Here is a 24,905-nt window from a genome sequence, read left to right on the forward strand (position 1 = left end):
CCACGCGCAGCAGCTGCTGGGGCTTCTTGTCCTGGAGCGATGCCCTGGGGTTTAAAATAGCCTTCTGCAGAACTGCTCCTGCATCTTCATCGCGGGTGCCCTGGCGGGCTCTGGCAAGAGCAAGCTGGACCACTTGGCTGCAGCAGGGCATTGGGTGGAGGCTGAACCCCCAACCTGCTGCCACATGGGGCAAGACCCTGAGAAACCGTAGGTGAGTGGTGGGAAAGAGGGGGGAGCAGCCTGGGACCCACCACGGACAGACAGGGCAGGAGAAAGAGAACAAGAGACAATACTGCAGGTAGCAAGAGCCTGAGGAGGGGGCTGTGCTGGAAGAGGGGCAGGGAAGGGGGGGAAACAAGCACCCCCCCATCTGTGCTCTGACTGCCTGGGGCGAGAGCTCCCCATCCAGCCCTCGGCTCCCCCTGACTCCAGGTGGGTAAAGTCCAGACCCAGATCTCTGCTCCAAAAAGTCATTTTTATTGTGCCAAGGGGTGGGGGGGCAATTGTAAACAAGTATGTGAAATATACAGGTTAAGTTACTCATCGTCTTATTAACAAAATAAAGCTCTATCTATATTTACAGTCTTAAAAAAAAAAAAAAAAAAAAAAAAAGAGAGGAAGAGCTGCATCTTTGTCGGGCACATCTGCTTCCAGCCCCCTCTGCAGCACAGCTCATCCCACCCTAGGAGCCGGACCCCTTCCCCAGAGACCCCAGCCCCAGCAGCACAGGGAGGGGGAATAAATAAAGCACTGACAAAGGGCAAGAGAGGAGAGAGGTGTTTGCTGGGCGGGCGAGGAGGCAGGATGCTCCCTTGGATAAACAAGGTCCTGCCGGCAGCCCCGCAGGGTGCAGGGGAGCAGCACCGGGGCCCCAATGCTGCAGAGCCACCGCTCCGGCCCCCCACCCTGGGGCTGGGGCCATGGGTCCGCTGCAAAGCCCCCACTGCAGGGCTCGTCCCCTCGCTGCAGCCGGGAGCCTGGGCAGCTGCGGCTCCTCCTGCACCCCCAGCAAGGTCCCCGGGGTGCCAGGCTGGAGGCCAGGGGTGGCTGTAGCCAGAGCTGCCGTGCCTGTTTCTGGCTACAGCCACAGGGCGGTGCACGGACACCGTGCATGCACAGCCGGACACCGTGCATGCACAGCCGGACACTGTGCGTGCACAGCCGGACACTGTGCACAGCCGGACAATGTGCACAGTCGGACACTTGCACAGCCGGACACCGTGCACGCACAGCCAAACACTGTGCACAGCCGGACACTGCACATGCACAACTGGACACCATGCACAGCTGGACACCATGCACCGCTGGACACCGCGCATGCCAAGCCACGCTGTACCCCAAACACCCCCAGGCTGGGCTCTGACCGGAGCAAAGTATTATTTTTTTTTTTTTTAATTTTTTTTTTTTTTAATGGCTGCTGTTTTTCTCTCCCTCTGTGTTTTTCACGAAGCAGATCACAGGTGGAGCCTGCGGCTTGCAGAGCCGGGGTGCAGGAGGGAGAGGTGCCCAGGGGTGGATGGGGCACATCCTGGCAGGGGCCAGGGTAACGGTGCAGCTGGGGAGCAGCCACCCGCTTTATTTACAAAGTGGGCCAGAGCTGTCAGGAGCGTCAAGAGCTCCACGGAGCCCTTGGCTGGTACTCGGGTCAGGCGAGAGCTAGAAATGGCTCCATGGGAATTTGCTGGCAGGGTCTAAAGACCAAGTGGGAAACACGGCAAGGAGGTCAGACTGGCCTGAGCGAGGGACAAGCGTGTCCCCATCCCCTGTCGCCAGCAGTGGGGGGATGGCAGCTGCTGCAGGTGAGGCTCTCTGCAAGAGTCCCACCAGTGCTGGAGGGCTGGGAGATGCTCTGGAGGTTTCCCCACACCCTGATCTCCTCAGGTCCCTCCCAGGGGGCCACGAGTGGGTGACAGCTCAGCAGCCGTGGCACCCACACCCCCAGACTGGGTGGCCTCAGCTCCCCACAGCTCTGCTGCCGGAGCAAGACCGAGCCAGCCCTCCGCAGCTTGCCCAGCGGGGTTGGCACGTCCCGGCCGTGGCCCCATGCAGCACCCGTGGCCACTTGTCACCCCCCCTGGGGAGCACCCCACCGAAATGCCGGGTGGGACCCGTGCTTCATGGGACCCGTTGGCAGGCAGGCAGCGAGTCCTGCCTGCCAGGGTAGCAGCTCTCCTTCACTCCCAGCGCAGCCCTTTGGCCAAGTCCCATCCCATCAGGGGTTGCTGTGACCTCCTTTTCGGTGGCAGCCAGCCCTGCTGCCCCCACCCACATGCCCCCAGCCGCCCTCAGTCCGTCAGCACCACCAGCTCGCCATCACTCTTGTCCTCACCCTCCGAGTCCTCCTCCTCGCTGTAGCGGTACATCTCACCGTCGGCCACCGAGTGCCCATCATCGCCGCCATCACCCTCCTTGAGGCTGCGCGTGTTGACGATGACGGGCATGCTGGGGTCCATGCTGCGGGGCAGGTAGTGCTCCATCAGGGGGGACGTCAGCTGCATGCCCACCGGCCGCTGGTACAGCACATCGGAGGAGGCGGGGGGCATCTGGCTGCCCTGGGGCCTGTGGGACAGGGGATGCAATTGTTGGGGTGTCAAGGTGCCCCTCGGGTGCACCTTGGGGTGTCAAGCCCCCCCGGATGGGAGGAAGGGGCGCGTTACCCTATCAAGTAGCCCTGCCTGGCGTCCTGCCGCCGGTTCCTCATCAGTGCCTTGTACTCGCCCACGCGCAGCCGCTTCCCCTCCACGATGCAGGTGCGTTTGGGTCGGGGCTTGTACTTATAGTCGGGGTATTTCTCCAGGTGCTGCCTGCTCAGCCGGGCTTGCTCCTCGTAGTAGGGCTGCTTCTCCTGGTTCGTCATGGACTTCCACCGGGAGCCTGCGCAGAGAGGAGCCACGGGGCACACTTACACCCTGCTCGCTGCGACGAAACCCACACCGGCTGCCATCTGCGATAGCCAGTGCAAGAGCTGATGAACGCTCATGCCACCCCCTGTGCAAACAGCACCTAAACTGGCACGCAGCTGGTGAGAGCGGCTGCACCGGTGGGAGCCCCGTGCCGCAGAGGGCAGCCAGCCCTCCCGGCACAACAGGAACAGGTCCCCAACCCTGACCTCCCCCAGCCACCTCTCAGGTCATGGTTTTTGATCCTCTCCAAGGTATGGTGAGCAGGTGCTGCAGCTAAAACAGGCTGTGCTGGCATGTGACTTATATTCCCCCACCGGCTGACCTTTATTGTCACCGCTGCCAGCACCCTGGGCAGGAGGGCAAAGCACAAAGGCTGCTGGGCTCAGAGAGGGGCTCACGACCAGGGTCAGCTCAGCACCTGGCAGGGCTACAGCTGAACCAGTGTGCAGTTTGGGAGAGAGAAGGACAAGCTGGAGATGCTTGGAGATCCTCAGCATCCTTGGAGATGCTCAACAGCCAACAGGATACAGCCCTGAGCATCCTGATGGGACTATGGAGTTAGCTGGGCTTTGAGCAGGGCTTTGGGCTGGGGACATCCAGAGACAACCCCCCAGCACCTAAATCCTCCTCTAAGTCCCTGAGTGTCCCTTTCCTGGGTGTCCTTCACCAGCCAGCATGGCCTAGCTCCCCCAGAAAGCTCCATCTCCCACACTTGCATCACGAGCCAGGTGCCCCAGGTAAACTGAGGCACAGAAGCGTGCCCATGGTGCCAGATGTCCTCCACCGGCTCCTTCCCCACATGCTCAACCCCTTGCACCAGCTCAGACCCTCATTTCCAGGAGCAGGAGGGCACAGAGGAACAAACCCCCCTGCCTGGGTGCGTACCAGCTCTGGACTCATCCATCTGCAGGTATCCACCTGCTAAATTTGCACCCCCCTCAAGCAGCGAGCGGCTCCCTGGTCAGAACCACGTCTGCTATTTAAAGCCATGGACATCTACCCTGACCACATGCAGCTCACTGCAGAGCACCCGCTCCCAGCCCCCCCGGTCACGAGAGGCAAGCAGAACATGCCCACGTGCTCCTTCAAAGGGAAACGCTTGGCAGTTGTTTTGGGTTTTTTCTTTAGTGAGCAGAGCTGCTAAAACAAGCCCGTGGCAAAGCGAGGTGCAGGTGGCAGAGGTAACCCACGGTGTGGCTGCACAGGGCTCGCTGGTGACTGCACCGCTCACTTTTAATAGCCACGTGGCCATGGGGTAGGGCTGGCGTGACCGAGAGCTGCACCAGGGCTGCTGCCATCAGGGGGGTATGGGATGTTGGCTGGACGCAGCCCACACTGCTACAGGGACCTCCGGGAGTGATGCTGCAGCAGGGGTAGCATCATCCTGGCAGGCATCACCCATACGTGGGTGGCTGAGGGCAAGCGGAGCAAGCAGCTGGATGGAGTTTGTGTCCCCACACCAAGGATGCAGGGGGGGGGGTCCTGCCCCAGCCCCCCGCCACCATCCCCATCACTCACCCAGGATCTTGCTGATGCTGGAGTTGTGCATGTCTGGGAAAGCCTGCAAAATCTTCCTCCTCTCGTCCTTCGCCCACACCATGAAGGCGTTCATGGGCCGCTTGATGTGGTTGTTGTTCCTGGACTCGGGGAAGTGCCGTGAGCCTGTGAGGGGAACCCCAGTGAGGCCAGGAGCCAGAGGAAGGAGCAAATGGGTGGGTGTGGGGGTGTGGGGGTGTGTGTGTGTTACACCGCGATGCTCTCGGCCCATCCTTACCGTCCATCTCACAGGTCAACAGAGCCTCATCCAGCCGGTGGGCAGGAGTCTCCTCCATCCTCTCCTTCACTGGAGAAGAATCAATCCCAGCATGGTCCTGTGGAAGAGCAGAGAGTCAGGACCCAGCTCCAAGCCATGGAGCCTGCTTGCAGACGGACACCAGCTCTGGCTGCCTACAGTGGGGTCAGCCAGGGGGACGGTGACCACCCGGGGGGCATCCCTCACCTTGCGGTAGGGGTTGCTCAGCGATCCTTCCATGGCTCCGCTGTGGCCGTGCAGCAGCTGCCGCGCGTCCTGGATGGCTTTGGTGATGGCATCGCCTTCACCCAGGAACCCTGGCAGGACAGTGGCACGAACCCCCATCAGCACCATCTCCAGCACCCTGCAGCACCCCCATCCCACCCTAGCAATCACAACCGCATGCCCCAAGGGGGTGGCATAGAGTGGCAAGTGCCCACTCAGGCCACTCTTGGGAGGAGGGACCCCAGGGAGCAGGGATGTCCCCTGTCTCTGGGAGGTGGCCAGGGGAGGGCACGGGGCCATCCATCAGTGAAGGCACTTGGAAACTCACCCAGAGGCAGGTTGGATGGGCTGGTCTGCAGGTCCCTGGTAGCTCCGTGACTTGGCGTGAGGGACTGGCAGCTGCTCATCTTCAAACTGGGTGAGCTGGAGGCACTGGGGAGGTCGGAACCTTTGGGTTTGGCCGTCAGGTTCAGCGGCTGCGAGGTCTCCTGTGGTGGAGAGGAGCAGGGGATGAAGCGCAGCCCCCACAGCACCCCAGCCTGGGGGGATGGAGGTGCTTTGGGGCTGTACCTGCATCTGGAGGTGGCCTGAGCCGGCGGGTCTCTTCAGCGTGGGAGGAGGGGGGGCTGTGCAGCAGCTGCACCGGGTAATCCACTGCGGGGAGCAGAGGGAGAGGGGTTGGGGGACGAGGCCACCCCACAGGGCTGGGGCAGTCCCGGGGGACCCCGCTCACCTGGCTTGCAGGGGATGGGCTGGATAGGCAGAGCTAACTGGGAGTCGGGAGTGACAGGGAGAGGCTGGTGGCTGGGGGTGAAGGCAGGAATCATGACGTAGGGCATGTTGACCTGCTGGAGGGAAGATGGGGAAAGAAGCAGAGAGAGCAGATAACCGCTGCGGGACACTGCAGGCAGCTGCCATCCCCTCGCCTGGCCCGGGGAGGGGACACAAGCCCGGTACGTGGCGTGGCTGCAATTATCCAGCACGGGAAGGGGGACATGAGGAGGTGTCCCCTGCCTTTACCTGGATCTGTTGCTGCAGCAGGTTGATTTTGTGCTGCTGCTGGATGAGCTGCTGCTGCTGCTTGGCGATCTGGCAGAGGGGAGGCAGCGGGGCTCAGCGGCATCCACAGCAGCGCCGAGCTGGCCCCGCTGGGGCTACAGCCCAGCACGAGTTGCCCAACATCAGCAAAAGGGAGGCAAGGGGTCTGCAGAGGGTCCCGAGGGCTGGGGCGGGGGGGGTGGGGGTGGGGGCTGAGGTACCCCTGAGCCATCTCGAGGGGCACAGGGAGAGAAATGGGCTGGGAGGGATGGCGTCACTCCCACCCCAGGGTGTGCCAGGGGGGGTCACCCCTGCCCTTAGCACCGCATGGGCCACCCGAGAGGAAAAATAGGTGTTTAAAGAGCAAAGAGAGCACAGTCAGGAAAGACCCAGTGTGATTTAATTACTCTGAGTGCAGTTCCGACCTCCTTTGGCCCTTGTCCTCCCAGCACCAAGGAGCAAGGTGGGGGGTCTTTGGGATGGGCACAGAAAACGGGAGGGTTTCTGGGCAAAGAAGTCCTACTGCCCCCAACACCAAAGCCACCCCACCACCACTCCCAGGGGAACCCTACCGTGGTCAGCAGATGCCAAAGGGAGCCCTGAAGGGATGGATGGTCCCTGGCAAATGTTTCCCCCAAGCAGGCAGCCCAAGGGGACCCGAGCCCACCTGCTCTTGCTGCTGCCGCGCCAGCTCCATCTGCTGCTGCTGCTTCTCAAAGAGCATCGTGGCCATGTTCTTCTGCTCCGAGTGGGCCGTCAGGAGCTGGTCCCGCAGCGTGGACAGCTGGTTGATCATGACAAGTAACTGGAGCTCCTTCTCTGCCAGGCTCTCCTGGGTTCCTGGAAGAAGCCAAGTGGCTGTGGGTCAGGGGCTTGGGCAGGGCGAACAGCACCACCACCACTGTTGGGTGCCGGTGGGCAATGTGTGGCCAGGGATGGCTGATGTGCAGGGGGCATAAAGACCCTCATGTGCTGAACCATTCCCTGAACCAGCACCTGCAATGGAACATGCTCAGGTGCTTCAAGAGGTTCATACGGTAGTTAGCTGACACGGAAGAGGTGCAAGGGGATGGACTGTGCAGGCAGACACCCTCATGTTAATCACGCAGTGTGCAAAAACTGAGTCATGCAAAGGAATTAACCTACTTAGAATTGGTTACATGTTTTCATATAAAGAGGAAAAGGCATGTGCCAAGTGAAGCTCTTCCCCTTATTGCCAAGCCTCATGTCCATGTTCAAGACTGAGAAGAGACTTGAACCATCTAAAAAAATACTTGCAATTCATTCCTTTGCTTTAGATAAAACCAAACTTCTTTTTCCTTGACTTTCCTCTTAAAAATTATCAAACTGCGGACAGAGGCAAGCTTTCATCAGGGATCTTCACCCCCCCACCCCCCCCCCCAAAAAAAAAAAAGCAAATTAATATTTTGGTTGAAAAAGGTACAAATCCCTATTAACTGCACGCACTCGCAGGCACATCTCCCTCCTGCGAAGGTGGGCAACGCCGTGTTCCCAGCCCAGGCTGCCCAGGCACAGGGTGTGGGAGGGAGGACGGTGGAGGGAGGTGGTGGTGGGAGACCTCACCCTTCACTTCCTTGGTCTCAGCAGCATTTTGGCCCAGCAGCCGCTCCTTCCAGTCGCTGGACAGTAACTTCTCGATGGTCGGCATCACTGTCCGCAACGGCAGGATCCAGGGTCGGCAGAGAGAGGAGAGCCAGGTGAGCACAGCCCAAGGCTCTGCACCATGGCACGGGGTGGCTCGTCCCATCCCGCAGCTTTGCAAAATTACTGAGGGGCTCAAAATGAGCAGGGGGGGGCAGTCCCAAGAGGCCACTTGGAAACATTTCTTACCCTCCTTCAAGTTCCTGTTGAAGTCCAGCTTCTCCTGGCCACTGACAGCCGGCTCGAAGGCAGAGCGCCTGGGCTCCAGCACATCGTTGGTGGGCGAGCGGGACTCCTGCGACAGACACAGCATTACTTGGTACCTTCTCCCATGGATGGGGACATCCCCACGTCTCCAGGTAGGAGATGCTGGGCCGGTGGGATGCTCAGAGCAGCCCTGCCCAGCTGCCTGCTGGACCACACTCTGGCAGGCACACCCCACCCAGCCCAGCTGGAGAGCATCTCTGCTCTTTGTGCCACAAACACTCATTTGCTGGAAGTTTCTACTGTTTATTTAGACTGCCCAGCTTCCCTGAGCCCCGTCCCTCCTGGGAGGTAGCACAGGGAGCAGGAGGGCTAAGGCTGCTGGTCTGGGGGAAAGAAAACCCAAGAGCAATTAAAAAGGGAGGCTGAAGGGATGGAGCACGTCTGGAGGTGGCCGCAGGGAGCTCCACGCCGAAGGCGAAGCACTCAAATCCCAGGGCTGACCCGAGAGCATCACCGACAGCCAGAAAGCCTTGGGGGAGCCTCAAGTTTCAACTTTGTTTCCTCGGAATGAGGAATAGCCACCCGGGAAAACAACCACCCGCTCTGCCAAGGGATGGAGCCCACGTCCAGAGTGGGGATGGCCGCAATGGTCTGCCAGCCCAGCAGGACCCCAGCCAGGAGCAGTGCTGGTCACAGCCACGGGACCCACCTGCGGCAGGGCCTGGGGGTCACTGCCCTCCCTCGGCGGTGGCCCCGGTGGGTCGTTGGGACGGGGCTCGGTGCTGGGGGCAGCCCCCGGCAAGGACTCGTAGCCACCCTCCTTCTTCTCCTCCGTCTTGATGGTGCAGTTCACCATGCTGCCCGCTCCATCGAGCTCCAGGTGGGGAGAAACGGGGCTCCTCATGGACATCCTACGGGACGGCAGGGCTGTCAGTAGAGCCATGGGGCACCCCCCCCCACCACGGGCACCCCTTTTCCCAGCCTGGCCCCACACTAGGGTGTCCTGTGCTGCTGTTTTTTCAGGGGAAATGGTCTTGCTTTTTGCCATGGCTTGGCAAAGCTGAGCTCTCGTTCCTGGTTTCCTGAGCTCAGGTTTTTGCAGATCTGGGGCTAAACAGGCAGAATACTCCAGGGGAACCAGCCCTTCACACGCCGGGCTGTGAAGGGAATGGAGCAACAAAGCAAAACCCTAAAGAAAGTGACCTAGAGGCATGGGATTTAGGGGCAACATGAGCATGTGCCTTCACGCTTCATCCAGCAGCCTGGCAGGGAGCAACCCAAAGTTCACCACCACAGAGCCCCGTGCCAGACCCGAGCCAGCCCCCCAGGGGTCCCCGGCTCTGGGCTCACGAGCTGCCCCCCCCTGCACCACCCCAGGAGCCGTGCCTAGAAAGCTGGCAAGGCCAGCAGGCAGGTTTCCCACTCCAACGGGAAATGGAAATCCTGGCTCCACTGAACAATGGCTGGGACAGCTACCAGAATCGCTCCTCCGGGAGTCCCGGGCACGGCACGGACCTGGGACCGGTCGAGCCCCAGCCGGGGCAAGGGACTGGTCCTGGGAAATGGCTCTTCCCAGCTTCACCAGCCTGGCCATGGGTGCTGGTCCAACACCCAGAGCTGCCAGCTGCTCGGCCAGGCGCTGCCGAAGTGACGGAGCTGTTAGGGGGGGACCAGCCGTATAACCCCAGGGCACCCCAAGCGTGGCCAGAGCTGGGATTTTCAGTGGGATCTGCCCCAACCCACGTGTCACATCCATGTCCCTTGCAAAGCCCCAGCTCCTGGCAGCCTTCTCGGGGCCACCAAGCCTCACGCTGCACAGCAAAAACAGGAACAAATATTACCCTCCTGAAACTCGCCTTTCAGGGAGGAATAATGGGAAAAGGAGGCCGTTAAGGAAGGGATTTACAGTGGTGGCTGCCAGGAGCTGGGAGCTGGGACCACAGGGGCTGCTGAGGTGGGAAGGGGTCGTGGTGGGATGGTGAGAGCATCCTGCCCAGGCTCTGGCATCGCACAACCAAGACCCCCACGCTCTGCTCCCTCTCGCCTCCCCACACCCCGATGGCTCATCCGGACCCCCCCCAAATCAGGTTTGGGGGTGTGAGCTGGGGGGGGGGGGGGCAGCAATTACATAACAAACAAAGCCCAGTTCAAGCTGCGAATTAATCAAACGGCTGAAAATAAAACCTTCCTCTCAGGAACTTCAAACAAAAGAAACGAAAACAACAAGGCCGGCTGGGTAATGAAAAGCCAGGGCTGTGAACAGGGGACAAAAGGAAGTGGAACAATAGGGTGTTGGACAAAAGCAATAAAGTAAAGGGAAGTGTGACAGCTCCACAATAGGGCACTGTGCGCGCCAGCCTTTCTGATCTTAGCGGGGCTTTTTTTAATCTCAGTTCCCTTGCCCTCCACTGAACAAACCAGCACACTCGCCGGGCCGGCGTCGGCATCGCCCGGTATCTGCTGCATCCTGCGGCACCACCCGCGTCGCCCCTTCCTGCCCCCGGCTCACCTTGGCCAGCCCAGCGGCAGGGAGGGCAACCCGGGCACCCGAAAAACCCATCGCCTGCCTCCGGCGTGCCTCGGCCGGCGAGGCAGCGGACACGCTCGGCAGCCAGCGGGATGCCGTGCCCACGGCTCTGCCAGCTCCAGCGACCCGCCGAGGTGGGATCAGCCTGGCGAGGCTGCCCCAGAGCCCCCTGTGCTACAGGTGGGGAAACTGAGGCACAAACGCACGGTGGCTGCAGCACCTGGGGACCTGTGGGGGTGCAGCCGCTCCCTCCTTCCAGCCTTTTGGCGTTTTTAAAGGCATAAAGAAACCCCTGCTCAGGGCATCCCTGCCACAGGTCTGCCCTTCCTCCCTGGGTGCCCAGGCAATGGGGCGGCAGCAGCAATGCTGCAGCACGGAGCGATGCCTTCGATGCCTTCGGTTTGAGACACGCACAGAAGCAACGTCCCACTCCTCCGGGCAGGTCACATTTCTATTGTATTTAACCTCCTGGTGCCACTGGAAGTTTACTCTTAAAATGGGGCCAGTACTTTAATAGGGGCCTGTTTGAAAGGAGCCTCATTGTGGATTTATTATACGGTCTGCCGAACAGAAAAAAAAATAAAAAGAGATAAGAAAAAGGAGAAAACGGCGCCGTTATCTTGTTACAGGGCTGGTTCCTGCGGCAGCCCTGTGCTGTGGGCTCAGGTGCTGGGCTCTGGGGCTGCCTGTGGCAGACAATAGGGATGGGAACAATTGCCTTGGCACGGGCAGTGTAACAGATCTTCCTCGCCTTTAATGTTCCCAATTTATCGAAGGGCGGAGAGGAAGGGAGAGAACGGCATTGGGATGCAAAGTACCAGACTGGAGGACCAAAATGGACCTGCCGAGGAGCAACGAGTCCTTGGCTGCTTCTTCCCAGCACAGCATTTGGGGGGGGGGGGGGCGCATCCCACAAGCACCAAAGCCCTAAAGTGCCCGTACGGCGCAGCATCAGCGGGCTCACCTTGCCTCCAAATTCCAGCCCAGCCAGTTCCAAGGGCTGAGATTTTCGGGATGGTGACAGCTTTTCTTTCTCCATTCGTACCCCCAAACGGCACGTCCTGCAATTCTCCCTGTGCCTGTGCCACCCTTCCTGCCCGCCAGCCGATCCTATCTGCCCCGTTTGTGTTGCAGAACAGCTCAAAAGGCTGGGGGGGGGGGCCGAGGCGCCAGCGAGCCCCCACCCTGCCCGGCACTGCAGCAGCTCGGGGAGCACCAGCAAAATGCCAAGACCCCCCCCACCTTGGCACCCGGACCCTCTTCCCGGTTGTTCGTGCAGGCTTTGGCTTTGCAGGGGAGGGTGCTGCCAGCATCTCCCCACCAGCACGAAGCAGCAAGGGGAAGAAAAATGGAAAAGCTGCCTGGCGAAGGTGGGGTGCCAGCTGGACCAGGCTTTCTGCCCACAGCAGATCCCGCCTGCGGCCGTAAGGAAAGGGGTCCTGCTCGCAGGGCGGCTGGAGGGGGAGGCCGGCAGGAGAGACCTCCCGAGGGAAGGGGAGGTGTGTGCCCGCCGCTCGGGCAGGGCCAAAGCTGGCGCAGACGTTACATGAAACCCAAACTCTCTGCAAAAATACCGGAGGGTGCAGAAAGCAACAAACACACAAATTCTCCCGCACTGCCGGGATGTGAGGAAGAGCCGCGGCGCTGCTCGGCTTGGGGCAGCGGCACAGCCGCCTTCACCAGTCCTGGGAGAGGCTGCGAGTTGGGGGATGATCCCACATCCCTGCCCCATGCCGCAATACGCCTGCCTCGGGGCTAATCCTGCCCCTCGACTTGAGCAGATCCCACCCCAGGGGACAGCAAAGGGCTCCTGCAGAAGGGGGACGCGGGGAGAGCAGCAAGCAGCTGGCTGGGGGGGCTGGGCTGCCCACATTTTCAGGCTGACCTTGCCCCCACCTGCCCATCAGGTTGACTGGGGCAGGAGGGGAGGCTCTAGGGTTTTTTCTTTTCCTCCCCCTCCCCAGTTACAGCAGAAAGCTATCCCTTCACAGGTTACGGCAGACTCTTCCCTTCAGGAGCCCAGCGTGGTACCCAGTCATCCCACACCAAATCCACCCATCCCGAGCACGACGCAACCATTTGCATCCCGCCACCACGGCCCAGGTAACCAACCCAGCCAGGAGACAAACACACAGGGCAAAAACCCGTGGGGGAAGCAGCATACGAGCAAACACAGCAACGCCGACGAGAGCCAGGGTGGCGCGACACCACCGCTGCGCACGCACCAGCCACGTGCAGCATTCGCAGCCTCCAGCGCTCCCGCGAGAGAGAGGGCAGAGGAAAAAATAAGACACACACGGACGTTTTCTTCTTACAAGCAGGGCCCAAGGAATCCCGGCCGGCCACCGGGATAGACAATAGCCCATCTCCTGCCAGATGAGCGGGCTGCTTTCCTGCCAGACTTGGAATGTCCTTTTGGGGCCATTTCCAACCGTTTCCGCCCGGCGTGCCTTCACACATAAAAGAATGGATGGCTTCCTCCGCCGTGCCCGGGCAGGGATGGTCAGGGATGGCCGAGGCAAATGGCCCCGGCTGGGGGAAGTTCACGGGGCTGCCATCCCTCCCTGGGGATGCGGAGCATCCCGTGACGGTGGGTTATTCCCTGGGAAGGCGGCTGCGGGGGATGCGGGTTCTGCCAGCCCCAGCCGTGGATGGATGGGGACCGCCAGCACACCGGCTACACGCTGTAGGTGAAACGGGGCGGCAAGTGTAAGACCCCTGGGGTTTACTCCTCCTGAAAAAGCAGGTTTTAAACCCAAAAGGTGTCTAGATGCTGAACGCATCCAGCCCCAGAAATGCTGCCGCCATGCGAGAGCCACGGCTCCACGTGTCCCTGAGGGACAGCACTGCTCGGAGCGGCGGCATTCACGGGACACGTGTTCCCCCGCCAGGCTGTGTCACAGGCGTGCACCCACCCGTGCTGCCCCACAAACCAGGGTGCTGCAGCAACGGAAACGCTCTGCATTTGGGGGTGCGCAAGCCAACGCTTTACGCGTCCTCAAATGCCACGTTTTCAACATCTTACCTGTCAGCGGTGCTCCCACGGAAAGCCACAACCTCCATCTGCCCAGAAGGCTGCCGACAGCTCAGGGTGCCGGAAAAGCTGCAAAATCAACGCCGAGAAGGGAGATCTTTGGCAGGCGGGGGGGGGGATTTCGGGACGGTAACGCCCCAGGGGGCAGAGGGGCAGCACTAAGCGCCCAGCAAGCACAGAACTGGGCAGCAGGCTGGCACCTGCGTGCTGAGACCTGCCATGGGCCGGATGATGCCACATGAGCTCAGGCACGTCCTGCCCAGCAGTAGCCGATGGCTGCTTCACCATCCCAGAGCCCCCCCCAGACCCCAGCTGCCCTTCTCCACCCTGGCAAGACCCGGGGTCCCATGGGAAAAGCTCTGGCGTCAGCAGGAGCTGGGATTTCCCACTGTCCACACAAAACAGACCGGTCTTTGTCCAACCTCCATCCACCAACAGTTCCCTGAAGGCAACTTCGCTCCCCTCGAAGGATAATGGACTCCGGAAACAACTCTACGGGGTCAGAGCAAGACTGACGCTCCGGTGAGAGCATCGGCATCACAGAACGTCCCGGGAATGGCCGGCGCAGCAAGAAGCAGAGGGTCACCCTTCTGCATGCACCCTCTGTCCCCTCTGACGTCCCCCGTGGGGGGCTATCTCCCCCTTGGAAGGGTTCCTGTTGCCTCAGCACAGCCACACCACAGCTCTTTGGAGGTGCGGGGTGGGGGGGGTGGGGGGGAGCATCAACTCTCCGTTTACTAAGATGAAAAGCAGCAACACAGGTCTCTTATTACCGAACGGCACTTGGAAGATTTAACCCTAAAGCAATTACAACCAGCTAGCATAGCATTTACTAATTCTATCCAAAAAAAAAAAAAGCCAACCTGCCTTCCTCAAAGGCCTCCGGGCCATATCCAGGACCGCTAATGAAATGCATATCTCTCTGATGCATGCTAGCAGAGAAGCCCTTCAGAGGTTCAGGGGGAAATCAAATCAATCCTGCTATTCAAAACTTGAGGCGAGAGAGAAAACAGCCCGTATTAATCACTAAACTCACTTAAGCGAACATTTGGGAGAGCGGGAGAAAAAGATGAATTCTCAGGCTGTGGCAGGGGGAAGAAGAGGAGCTGGGGTGTTTCACAGGAGGGGTGCATGTCCCCCAGCGCCTCCGTGCACCAGGAGATTCCAGCTCTGTCTCAGGGAATCGGCCGACGGCTCGTACGAGCACCAGGCTACCGCAGCTCGAGTCCTTAGGGAGCAGCTCTGCCCTCAGAGACTCAGCTTTTCTAAATCCCGTGGAATAATCCCCCTTGCCAAAATCCACCTCACCCCCACGGAGCTTGTGCCCTGCCCCTGCCCCCTCCCCGCGGGTCAGAGGGACTGGTTGGACCCGAGGAGGCAGTGATGGAGCCGGGTGGGATGCTCTGGCTGGGAACTGGGAAAACAAAGCCTCCCGTGATAACGGTGAGACAAGCACAACAGGTTCCCTGGGGGTACAGGGGTCCATTTGACACAGCCCGGCACACGTTTTAACTGGGCCACGGCCCAGCACCCTGATGCCCCCCCCCCCCCCCCTCTTACCAACAACTTCCAGCTCGCCGCTAACTCTGGTTTCACAGTGCTGCTGGGGGGGGGTTTATCACCTTGCTCTGGTTTCTTATGAGATGGCAGAGGGACACACACTGCAAACACTTTCCTGTCGTGGTGTAAAGGATTACTCAACTGCTCCCCACCCGTCCTGGCCCCAGCACGAGGGCTTTGCTGGGGCCCCCCTCCCCTGCCTCTACAACCCAAAATCCAGGGATGCTGCCTCCCGGGAGCCTGGCTGGGTTAGGATACAGACAAAAACCACCCAGCAGTTTTATAACTACCCAAATAATGAAACCAAATACAAAGAGGCAGTCAGATCCTTCCCTGGATGTAAACTGGCACAGGTCCACCACCTTCACAGCCACGACCCAAACACATTTTTCCTTTACTGGGATGAGTGACAGGATGGTTTTAAGTAGGGGAAAAATTAAACTGAACCTCAGGTGGAACTTCCTGGCCGCGAGATTTATTAGACTGGGAATGATCTCATCAGGGAAGCAGAGGAAACTCCGTCGTGCTGGAATTATTTAAAACCGTGCAAAGCCCGGAGGAAGAAGGCGCGGGAACAATCCCAGCGACAGCCCACGTGATGGCCGGGGACCGCGCTGGTCATTCCCGTTTCCTGGCCTCAAGACTAGACAGTCTGCGGGACGATTGGGTTGTTTTCTTCCACTCAATAACACCTATCAATAAGGAAAAAACTCCTTGCACTATCTCCGGCTTCGCAGGCAGATGGATTTCTTCTCCAGGGAAAGTTACATGGTTGAAATCATCTTTAAGAAAAGGCCTGGCACCTGGGGAGGAGGGGGGTGGGGGTGGCAGGCGGGGGCAGTGGGAGAAGGGGGTGCTGAGCAGAGGCGAGCACCTCGCTGGGGTCTGAGCGGCGGCAGGGGCAGCCGGGGAGAAGGGCTGAGAGAAGAAACTCCCCTTCCCTGCAGGTCTAAATGCTCCAGGGAAAAGCACAAACCCCATAACCTTAATATTTTTAGAGATGCCCTTCTTACTGCACCCCTCTCCTCCGCCCTTCCTATCTCTCCCTGCATTACAAGCCAATGAGACGCAGAAATATCACACTACATTAACAAGGGAAGGTGCAGGGGAAGCGCGAGGAGGGAGGCACTCTGAAGGATGGGTATTTACTCCTCCTTTTTTTTTTTCTGCATCAGGAATAATTCCTAAAACGCGTTTCCCCCTTTGCGCAAAGCTTTGCCTGGATGCAAAAAACCAGCAGCAAAACCTGCCTGGCTCATGGGTGCTGAGCCTTTAAACCCAGCACCTGGGGTGGCTGGATTGGGGCCGTGGTCCCACTGATGACAGTCCCTGGGATGATGGGTGGCACAGGGAGCTGCCAGGTCCCTGGGACCCAGCAGAGCTCCTTGGGGCTGCTCCCAAACCCCCTCCCACCACCCCAGCACAGGCATCGCCTGGTCCCATCTCCCCACTCCCCCGGTTTTAATCAATTTGCATCAAACAATCAATTATGGGAACGAAATCTTAAAAATCAGCAAACCCAGAGTAAATCAGGAAAGATCCACCTCCGTAGTGGGAGGCCAGCAGATCCCGGAGGAGAAGGATGGGGACAACTCACCCAGCCCCAGCGGGATGGCGCGGCGATGTCGGCACGGCACGGCACGGCAAGGGAGCGCGGTTAGCACATCTCCCTCCTTTTCTTCACAGTTTCTGTCCTCCCCTCGCCCAAAAGCAGCCCTCAGGCTTATCGGGGAGGCCAATCTCGGTGTCGTTTTTTGTGTAATTTCACTCGCTCAGCGTTTCCAGGCAAAGCGGAGGGCACGTTTGACTCGGCTGCTTCGTAAACAATACTTTCCTATCGCATGACGGAGGGGTGAAGACATCTGACCCTTTTCCTCTCCTGCTTAGAAAGAAAAAAAAGACACGGGGCTCACCCACCTCGACCATGATCCGCCCAGTGCCTCCCGGGCTGGGGCTGCAGGGAGGGCAGCACTTTCTGAACCCTTTTTCCACACACCATGCCACAGGGCACCCATGGGTGAGGTCTGTGGCACAAAGGGACCTGGTGCTATTTCAGCACGGCCCCACAGCCCATCCCACGGCATCCCACGGCATCAGCTGGTGTCTGTTACCCCTTACCCTCACTGAACTTCTCGTGGCGTTTTAAACTTTCCACTACTGTCATTATTTTTCCAACCACCCCCAGGCTTTGTGGGGGCTTCCACTTGTGCCGGGCAATCTCATCTTTGCACTCCTGTTTTCCTGGGTGAGCTGATTGCATATGCGAGGACCAAAAGGGATGCTCTCGCACACGGCAGCAGCCAAAAATCAGGGGGCCATGCTGCCATGCACAGCGCCCTGCGGCTGGCAGCACCCCAGAAACCTTCAGGGTCCCCTTGCTCAGGATCCTGAGGTGCAGCAGGATCGAGCTGTCGCAGGCTTGGACACGGAGGGACAAAGGCTCTGTGGAGCCACTTCACCCTCCCCAGCTGCTGCCCAAACTCCCCCAGCTGCTGGGGCCGCCTGACATTCCAGCAACAGATATATTCTTGCTGGTGTGACGGGAACCTGCCCCGCAAGCCATCCGGGGCCATCATCAACCTCCCTCTGAAAGAAAAGGCAGCCCGAAGGACGGGTGCTCAGTGCCAGTAGCTGTCCATCACCTACCCCAACCCATCACACCCGTGTTAATGGCAACCCTGACTCCGCTCCTGCTGTGCTTCGGCTTGGCAAAGTCACGGCTGGCTGCGTCTGGATGAAGACCCCCAAGGAAAAAGCTTTTGGCCTGACTTCTCCCCCTTACTGGTGTCAACTGCAGTCACTTTGGTGGTGTTACCCCTGATGTAAGGTGCGGATTCTGGCTCCTGTGTCCATGGCTTGGGAGGATGCTCATCGCCCCGTTGCTGTGTGCCCTGCAGGTCAGCCAGAGCATCCTGCAGCAGCAGCAGCACCAGGGCTCGCACCCGGCATCGCCTCGCGGGCCGGCAGTGACATTAACGGGGCAGCGCTCACATTTGCGAGACAGAAACGGCAAGAGGGAGCAGGGGGTCTGGTTCACGCCGTTCTCATCGCTACCGTTATTTCAGCTCAGGGAGAGACCTTGGGCTCTGGGGGGTAGGGGACACCCCACCACCCGTCCCGCTGCAGGACCCAAGGATCCAGCAGCAGAGACCCCTCCAAACCATGAGCATCCCGCAAGGCTGCGTTCACACCTCACCCCTCCTCTCCCCTCTTGCTTTGGAGAAACTAAAACCCATGAAATCCCGGTTGCGCGGCACCTCCTGGCTGGGCTCCTCTCCTCTGGGGGAGCAGAGAGATTTGGGAACAAGCTTTTACTGGCCCGCCGAGATAGTTTTCATTACACAACAAAACCACAGCACAGACGAGGCCCGAGGCGCTGCAGCAAGGAGCTGTCAGCCCTCCCCCTCTGCACATGGGTATCCGACTGCCCCCAGGAGCCCGGGGCTCCCTGCATCCCACCCCACACGCTAGCACACAAGGGGCTCTCTGTGCCCGCTGGCACCTGTGTGTGCATCCCCCCAGCTGCACCCCAATTTCCCCTGGGGTCCCTGAGCCTGCTCCCTGCAGCGAGGGGCTTTGGCAGCTCGTGCCCCCACGTGCCGCATCCTGTGCCGCTCACCACCTGTGTGCCGGGGGGGTGGCTCTGGGCAGTGTGGGGAGGACGAGAGGGACCAGAGGCGTTTCACGCCGCCCTGGCAAAGTCACACGTGGCTGCTGGGACCATGCAGCTGCCGGGCTGTCGGCGCTCAGAGCCCTGCGGGGACGGCTCAGCCCCACTTTGCCCCCCTAAATGAAGGAAGGAGGAGGGCTGCAAGGGACCGTGGGGCTGTGGTTTGCAGCCCAAGGTGCTCACAGGCAGAGCTGGCTTCAATTACTAGCAGGGCTCCTGCTGCCTGCTCCCCTGGGCTGTGCCACTTACACCAAAAGCCACAGCCAGAACCCAGCCACCTATACCAGCTTTACTTGAAAACACACACACGCACCAACACACACACCCCTGCAAAAATGTGTTCCCCAGCCCAGTTCCCAGGATGGACCCACAGACCCCGGGCAAGGCAGCGGGAAGGATGGGGCATGGGAAGCCCAGAGGCCAGCGTTGCACCTGGAGACCCAGATGACAGCCTGAGAGCCTCAGAGAAATGTAAATACTGCCCTGCCTCTGCCCACACTGCAGCCTGGCCAGGTCTGGATGGGTTCCTCCAGCCTGCCCAGGCACCGATGGGTCCCTCCTGGCTGCTCGGGCACCGATGGGTCCCTCCAGCCTGCCCAGGCACCGATGGGTCCCTCCTGGCTGCTCGGGCACCGATGGGTCCCTCCAGCCTGCCCAGGCACCGATGGGTCCCTCCTGGCTTCTCGGGCACCGATGGGTCCCTCCAGCCTGCCCAGGCACTGATGGGTCCCTGCAGCCTGCCCAGGCATAGCCCTGGGGACCTCCCTCAAATCAACCCTCCAGCTCCTGCATCACAGCAAGAAAAATGAGCAGGAAAGATCCTGAGCAGCCACCTCTCCCGCTCGGGAATTCACCTGCAGAGCTGCCCGTGGGCAGCAGCACCCACGCAGGGCCACGCAGCACAGACTGGCGAGGATGACCCTGCCTGTCCCTGCCCATAAATCCCCTCCTGCAGACAGGCACACTCGTGTGCAAGCCTCTGCCCCAGGGGACTGGCTTTCCGGCTGGGCGTGCAAGGTAGAACAATAGGGCCAAGCCCTCTATTGTTCCAGACGAAAGATAAGCGGGGCTCTGGCATTCCCCTGGCCCGGTGGGCAGGCAGCAGGCAGGCAGCAGGCAGGGCTGCCACCCTGGGCCAGGGCACTGGGGCTTCTAAACCCATCCCCCAGCAGCTCACTTGTAGCAGGCAAACCAGAGGGGCTGCTGGCAGGGGTGACCCTCCTGCCCAGCTGGGAGCTTGCACTCCCGTGCACAGCTCATCCCCGTAGCCACACTCGCTCTGCCCCATCCCAGCTCCCTCTGCCCCATCCCAGCTCCCTATGGTCCCCAGTTTCTGCTGCAGTGGCCTCAGGCACCCACGTGTCCCCAGTGCCAGGACACTGGGGATGAGCAGCGCTCCCAGTGCCAGGACACTGGTGGTGAGCAGTGTGCTCAGCCTCTTTACAGACCTGGGTCCTGTACTGTCCCCACTCCAAGCTGCTTCTCCTCTCTGCATCCCGCAGGGACACACTGGGACAAAGCACCCTGCAGCCATGTGGTGGTGGCAGGAGGGACGTGGGCTGCCCAGCACTGGGGACGGGGCTCCCCGGTGGCCTCGCCAGCCGGTGTGGGGAGCAGAGCGGGTGTGCGAGCCCAGGACAGTTGGCTCTGCGCACCCCGGCACATCCGCTGCCATCCAACCCACACCACCCCCCAGCTCAGCTTTTTCAAACAAGTGGTTTTCCAGGCTCTGAACAAAGCTGCAAACCGGCGCCACGCTGTGCTACCAACACCCAGCCAGAACAAGGGAGGAAGACTATGGGGGATGAAGGCTGCTCACTGCAAACCCACACCCACCCAGGCACCCACGCAAGACAACACTGGAGGTGACCGCAATGGGCGCCGAATACAGCAGCATGAAAAGCCTCGTCTCTGCTGGGAGATGCCACCGCTCCCTCCCCGCAGCACTGCCAGATGGGGTCTGCTGGCATCCGCCGGCACGCCTGGCCCTGGCATCCCACCACCACGTCGCCTGGCCACGCTCGGCCCTGCCAGCCCTGCTGAATCGGATAGATTGACTTTTATGTCCAAAGAATTTTGATTTCTGGCTCTCGCCTGGCCACAGTGTGGGCCCCGGTGGCAGGGGAAGGCGGCAGCCCCAGCGCCGTGGCGGCGGCAGAAGCTGCTGCGTGGTGCCGGCAATGCCACCGGGTAGTTCTATCTACCTGCTTCTTACATCTCTTCCTCCTCCTGTTCGGCTCTGCCTCAGCCCAGCTTGCGATAACCCCATTTTCACGGGCAAAGAGGATCAAATACCCCCACTGGGCTTGCTGCTGCCCCACGTTCTTTTAATTCTCTTTGCTATATTTAATCTATAATCTTATCCTCTTTCCACCCAACAGACAGAACCGCCACGAGCTGCCTTCACCAGGCAGAGTCAAAAAATAATAATAACTCAGGCCAGCAGATTTTGGCCGGGGCTAGTGGGTGCTCACAGGGGTCTTCCAGGCGGCTTTAATGATGAGCCACATTATCTCGTTCCTCTCTGATAAGGCACCCGGGGGTACGTGGGGGGAGGCTGCCCGGCCTCTGCAGCCACCAGACTGCATCTTTTATAACGGTCACATGCCTCCAGCAGGCCTGGGTGGTAATGGAGCATTAAATTATGGAGAGGCAGAATTTCAAATATTTCAGATCCATCTCCCAATTTGCATTCTCCAGCTGAAGGGCTGCAAGCAGGAGCGGGACAAGGAGGCAGGGAAGGGAGCTTCTCTCCAGTACAATGTTCGCAGAAGTAGCTTTCGCCTTGAAAAACAACACGTTTGAGCTAAGAGCAGCTGCAGAGACATTCGGGGTCCAAGGTGCTGGCAGCGTGCTTGGAGGCGAAGGGAACAAGGCTGCTTAAGTGCCCCTAATGCTATCCCTCCACTTCCACCATGTGCTCCAGCGCACTTGTATAAACGCTTTGTTGAGGCAGATTCAGCCGCTGCATCCCCTACTCATATTTTTTTACTGACCCATCCAAGCGGCTGGGGTGTTTCTGACACGAGCCAGGGTCCCCAGCCTTGCCCCCCCCGCATCTCGCCAGCCAGCGCTGAGCTGGTGGGACTGGGCAGACCAAGGGCCCTTGTTCAGGGCTGGAGCGGTTCCAGCTTGGGACATGTGGTCCTGGAGCAGGTGGACACGGGGTGGGAGGGAGGGAGGGAGGGAGAGCTTCCAAGCAGCAGAAAATTTTCCAAAAGTTGATGCCTCGGACGCTGCCAACTTTCCTTGTGCTGGCAGCGGCAGCGCTGGAGGAGCCCACGCACTTCTCAGCCGTGCACAAGCAGCACCCAGCCATGAGGAGCTCCAGCAGCAGGGGAGCAGATTTCACTCCTGAAGTTACTTCCCAAAAGGCACAGGATGGGGTAACAGCACCGAGATATTTTCCAGCAGACCTGTCAGAAGCTGCACTAATTTATTTCCCTTTTGCCTGTTTTTTACCGGGTTAAAACAGGCTGGAAATTAGTGATGCGTCACGCAAAACTTTTGAGTGGCCCAAATCTTCCTCCCTGCAGCGCAACGAAACCAAAACCTCCACAAAGTTTGTGAAAAAGAAAGCAGCAGAGCCTAGGACAGCCCAGCCCTGGCTGGTCAGGGGTTGCCGTGATGCTGTGAGGGACCCCCCAGCCAGGGAACACCCGACCCCGGAGCTGCCCGTCTTTTTGGGCTCTCCTCCATCACCCCGCTGCCAGCCCAGGCTGCTGTCAGACGCACAAAACCAGGCAGCTTTGACCCACCAAGTATTTTTTAGCCGAGGGAAAATGAGGTGGTGCACTTGGCAGTGCTGGGTTAACAGCTGGCCTCAATGATCTTAAAGGTCTTTTCCAACCTAAACAATTCTATGATTTTAAAATCTTTCGTCACCGGTCCTCAGTTCGTAGCGATGCTATGTTCAGCAGCACGGCCGCAGGAGAGAACAAAAGAGGCGAGCCGGCTTTCCCCACAGCATCGCCGGCTGTAGGTAGCAACTGCCCTGCCTGCGAAAGGATTTTTTTTATTATTTTTTCCCCAATAAATGCATTTCTTTAGGAAAACACACAGCATGCATTTCATGAGCACGGCTGGGAACTTCTAGGGTGAAAAACCAGAGCACAGCTGTACTGACAGCGCATCCCTACAATCGGTCGCAGCCGCCTGTTAAAGGTTGTTGCTTCGGCAATAAAAGCTTTTCTGACTTCTGCAATTACACGTGCACGCACAAAGCCGGCCCAACACAAAACCGTGGTAAGTGTTTACAATGGGATAAAGCTGGAGCAAGCAGGAACGTGGCTTCGCGGCGGACAGACAAAGCGGGGCTCACCGCGCTCCGTGCCGGCTCATGTGGGACACAAGCGGCCACGGGCCATGGGCTTACAGGCTGTCCTGCTGCTCTGCCAGCCCCAAGGGTCCCCCATCCACTGGGCCTGCAGTGAGGAACCCCCGAACGCAGAGCCACCAGCACCGCTGCGACGCCAGCCCGCCGGCACCACACCAAAATCCTTTAAAGTTTGTTTGGTTTTGTCATACGCCAGGGAACGGGCAGGGTGCCTGAGCAGCCACGGCTGTGCCGAGCACACCGGAGGGCTGGGGACAGCGGAGGTGACCAGGCAGCGAGCCATGTGTCCCATCCCACCCCATCCCACAGGGATGCGCTCCACCACCCCACCTGCCCACCAGCAAACTTCCAACACCTGAAGCACCAGCCCGCTGCACCCCGAGGATGCTCGGAGCAGGGGACACAGCCCGGCCCCGCGCCCCAGCTCGCCTGCGGCACTCTGCGACCCCGGGAGCAGCCAACACGCAGCCCTCCACCCTGTACCCCCAAACCTGCCCTAAATGCTCACCCGGGGAGTGCAAAGCACGCTGCTCCCAGGTCCCACACCCTTTGCCACCGTCCCCCGAGCTGCTCGGCCCCAGCGAGTCTCGGGGCAGCACTCGGGCAAGCGCCCTGGGGAGCCCACCAGCAAGTAACAAATGTAAAAATAACCCCACTGAAAGATTAGATTTACTGTGCTTCTGTGTTCCCTGCACGGAGAGAAAAACCCTTCCTCTGCATCCCATCAATGAAATTAAAACCCCTCCAGCACATAACAAGTTTATGAGCTGCTCCATCTCCCCCAGGCCCCAGCGTGCCAGGGCACAGCTCCCCCCGCACCCCCATGGAAAATGGACATTTCGGCAGGGAGACAAAAAGTCCAGTTATTCCCCCTAGGGCATCTCGCACCCCAGCTGGAACAAACTTTGCTCAACAGAAGGACTTTCCGGGGGGGGGGGGGGATGGTTTGGGTGCTCGGATTTGGCCGCGATTTAAAAAACAACACAAGCACAACGGAGGAGATGAGCTGCCCGATGGCACGAAGAGCTTCGCATCAGAGAGGGAAAAGGATTCTTAAAAATTTGGGATCTCTGCTCCTACCTATTACTGTGTTCCAAAGGGATTTCACCTCCTGCGTGAGATGCCAGACCAGATGCCAGGGGCAAGCCCCCAGCCCCGCAGGAGGGCAGCCCCCTCAGCCGCCCTGCCAGTCGTGAGCAAACCAAATAAGCAGCATGAAAGGGAGATACTGGTAAAAATGTGTCACTCGCAAATGATTTAGAAAACTGTCTTTAGCCTGCCCACGTTTGTCAAAGGACAGCAGCTATTTTTAACACAAAGCCTCTGAAATCGCAGGCTTTCAGAAAAAGAAAAAAAAAAAAAGAAAAAGAAAAAAAAGTACTGTATCAGTGTCAACAGAATGGATTCTCTACAAAATTAAATTGAACTAAAAGGAAATTGCATGAATTACAAACACGAGTTATTGGCTCAATAGGAGAGTAACTGAGTGATATTATCTGGTCTGTGCTATGGAGAAAATCACATTAGCTGAGCTAATGGTCCTTTTTCACTCCTAAAATCTATTACTCCAGATTTGCTTTGGAAGTCAAGTGTTTTCCATGCTGAAGGTACTTCAACAAGATGTAACTGAGACTTGAACAATACGCAGCCACAGTCTGTAATTTTTCCTGGGCAGCATCCCTCACTGGCACCAAAACCCCTGGAAATCATTAGGCGGAGGTGGAAAGAAGCAAAGCTTTGTATTTATTTGCGCATTTGACATGAAAACCTCTGCTTTACAGCTCCCTGAGTGCTGCATCTCTTGGTTTCTCTCTTCCGCCACTAACTTTGCTGGTGTTTAACTGCAGAGGTCCCCTCGCCCAGCTCCGCGCAGGGCTGTGCTCCATCGCCAGCCTCGCTGCAGCAACCTGAGCTGAGGTTTACCAGCACCTGGGGGGTGAAATCCCCCCAA

At 59.2% G+C, this 24,905-nt stretch overlaps 1 protein-coding gene across 1 annotated transcript in view; it reads right to left on the minus strand.

Annotated features, from left to right (window-relative positions):
* Positions 1 to 458: 458 nt before the first annotated feature.
* SOX13 (SRY-box transcription factor 13) overlaps positions 459 to 24,905 on the minus strand; it is a 26,039-nt gene continuing 1,592 nt past the window's right edge. The window contains 16 exon segments of the mRNA XM_040616472.1: positions 459 to 2,559; positions 2,658 to 2,874; positions 4,422 to 4,565; positions 4,678 to 4,774; positions 4,903 to 5,012; positions 5,249 to 5,408; positions 5,491 to 5,535; positions 5,537 to 5,574; positions 5,654 to 5,768; positions 5,941 to 6,009; positions 6,626 to 6,798; positions 7,543 to 7,629; positions 7,810 to 7,915; positions 8,537 to 8,738; positions 13,380 to 13,457; positions 16,546 to 16,827. Coding sequence (XP_040472406.1) covers positions 2,286 to 2,559; positions 2,658 to 2,874; positions 4,422 to 4,565; positions 4,678 to 4,774; positions 4,903 to 5,012; positions 5,249 to 5,408; positions 5,491 to 5,535; positions 5,537 to 5,574; positions 5,654 to 5,768; positions 5,941 to 6,009; positions 6,626 to 6,798; positions 7,543 to 7,629; positions 7,810 to 7,915; positions 8,537 to 8,738; positions 13,380 to 13,417 — 1,875 coding nt within the window. The 5' untranslated portion in view covers positions 13,418 to 13,457; positions 16,546 to 16,827 and the 3' untranslated portion in view covers positions 459 to 2,285.

Source organism: Falco naumanni, chromosome 17, assembly GCF_017639655.2.
Source record: "Falco naumanni isolate bFalNau1 chromosome 17, bFalNau1.pat, whole genome shotgun sequence".
Lineage (NCBI taxonomy): Eukaryota > Metazoa > Chordata > Aves > Falconiformes > Falconidae > Falco > Falco naumanni.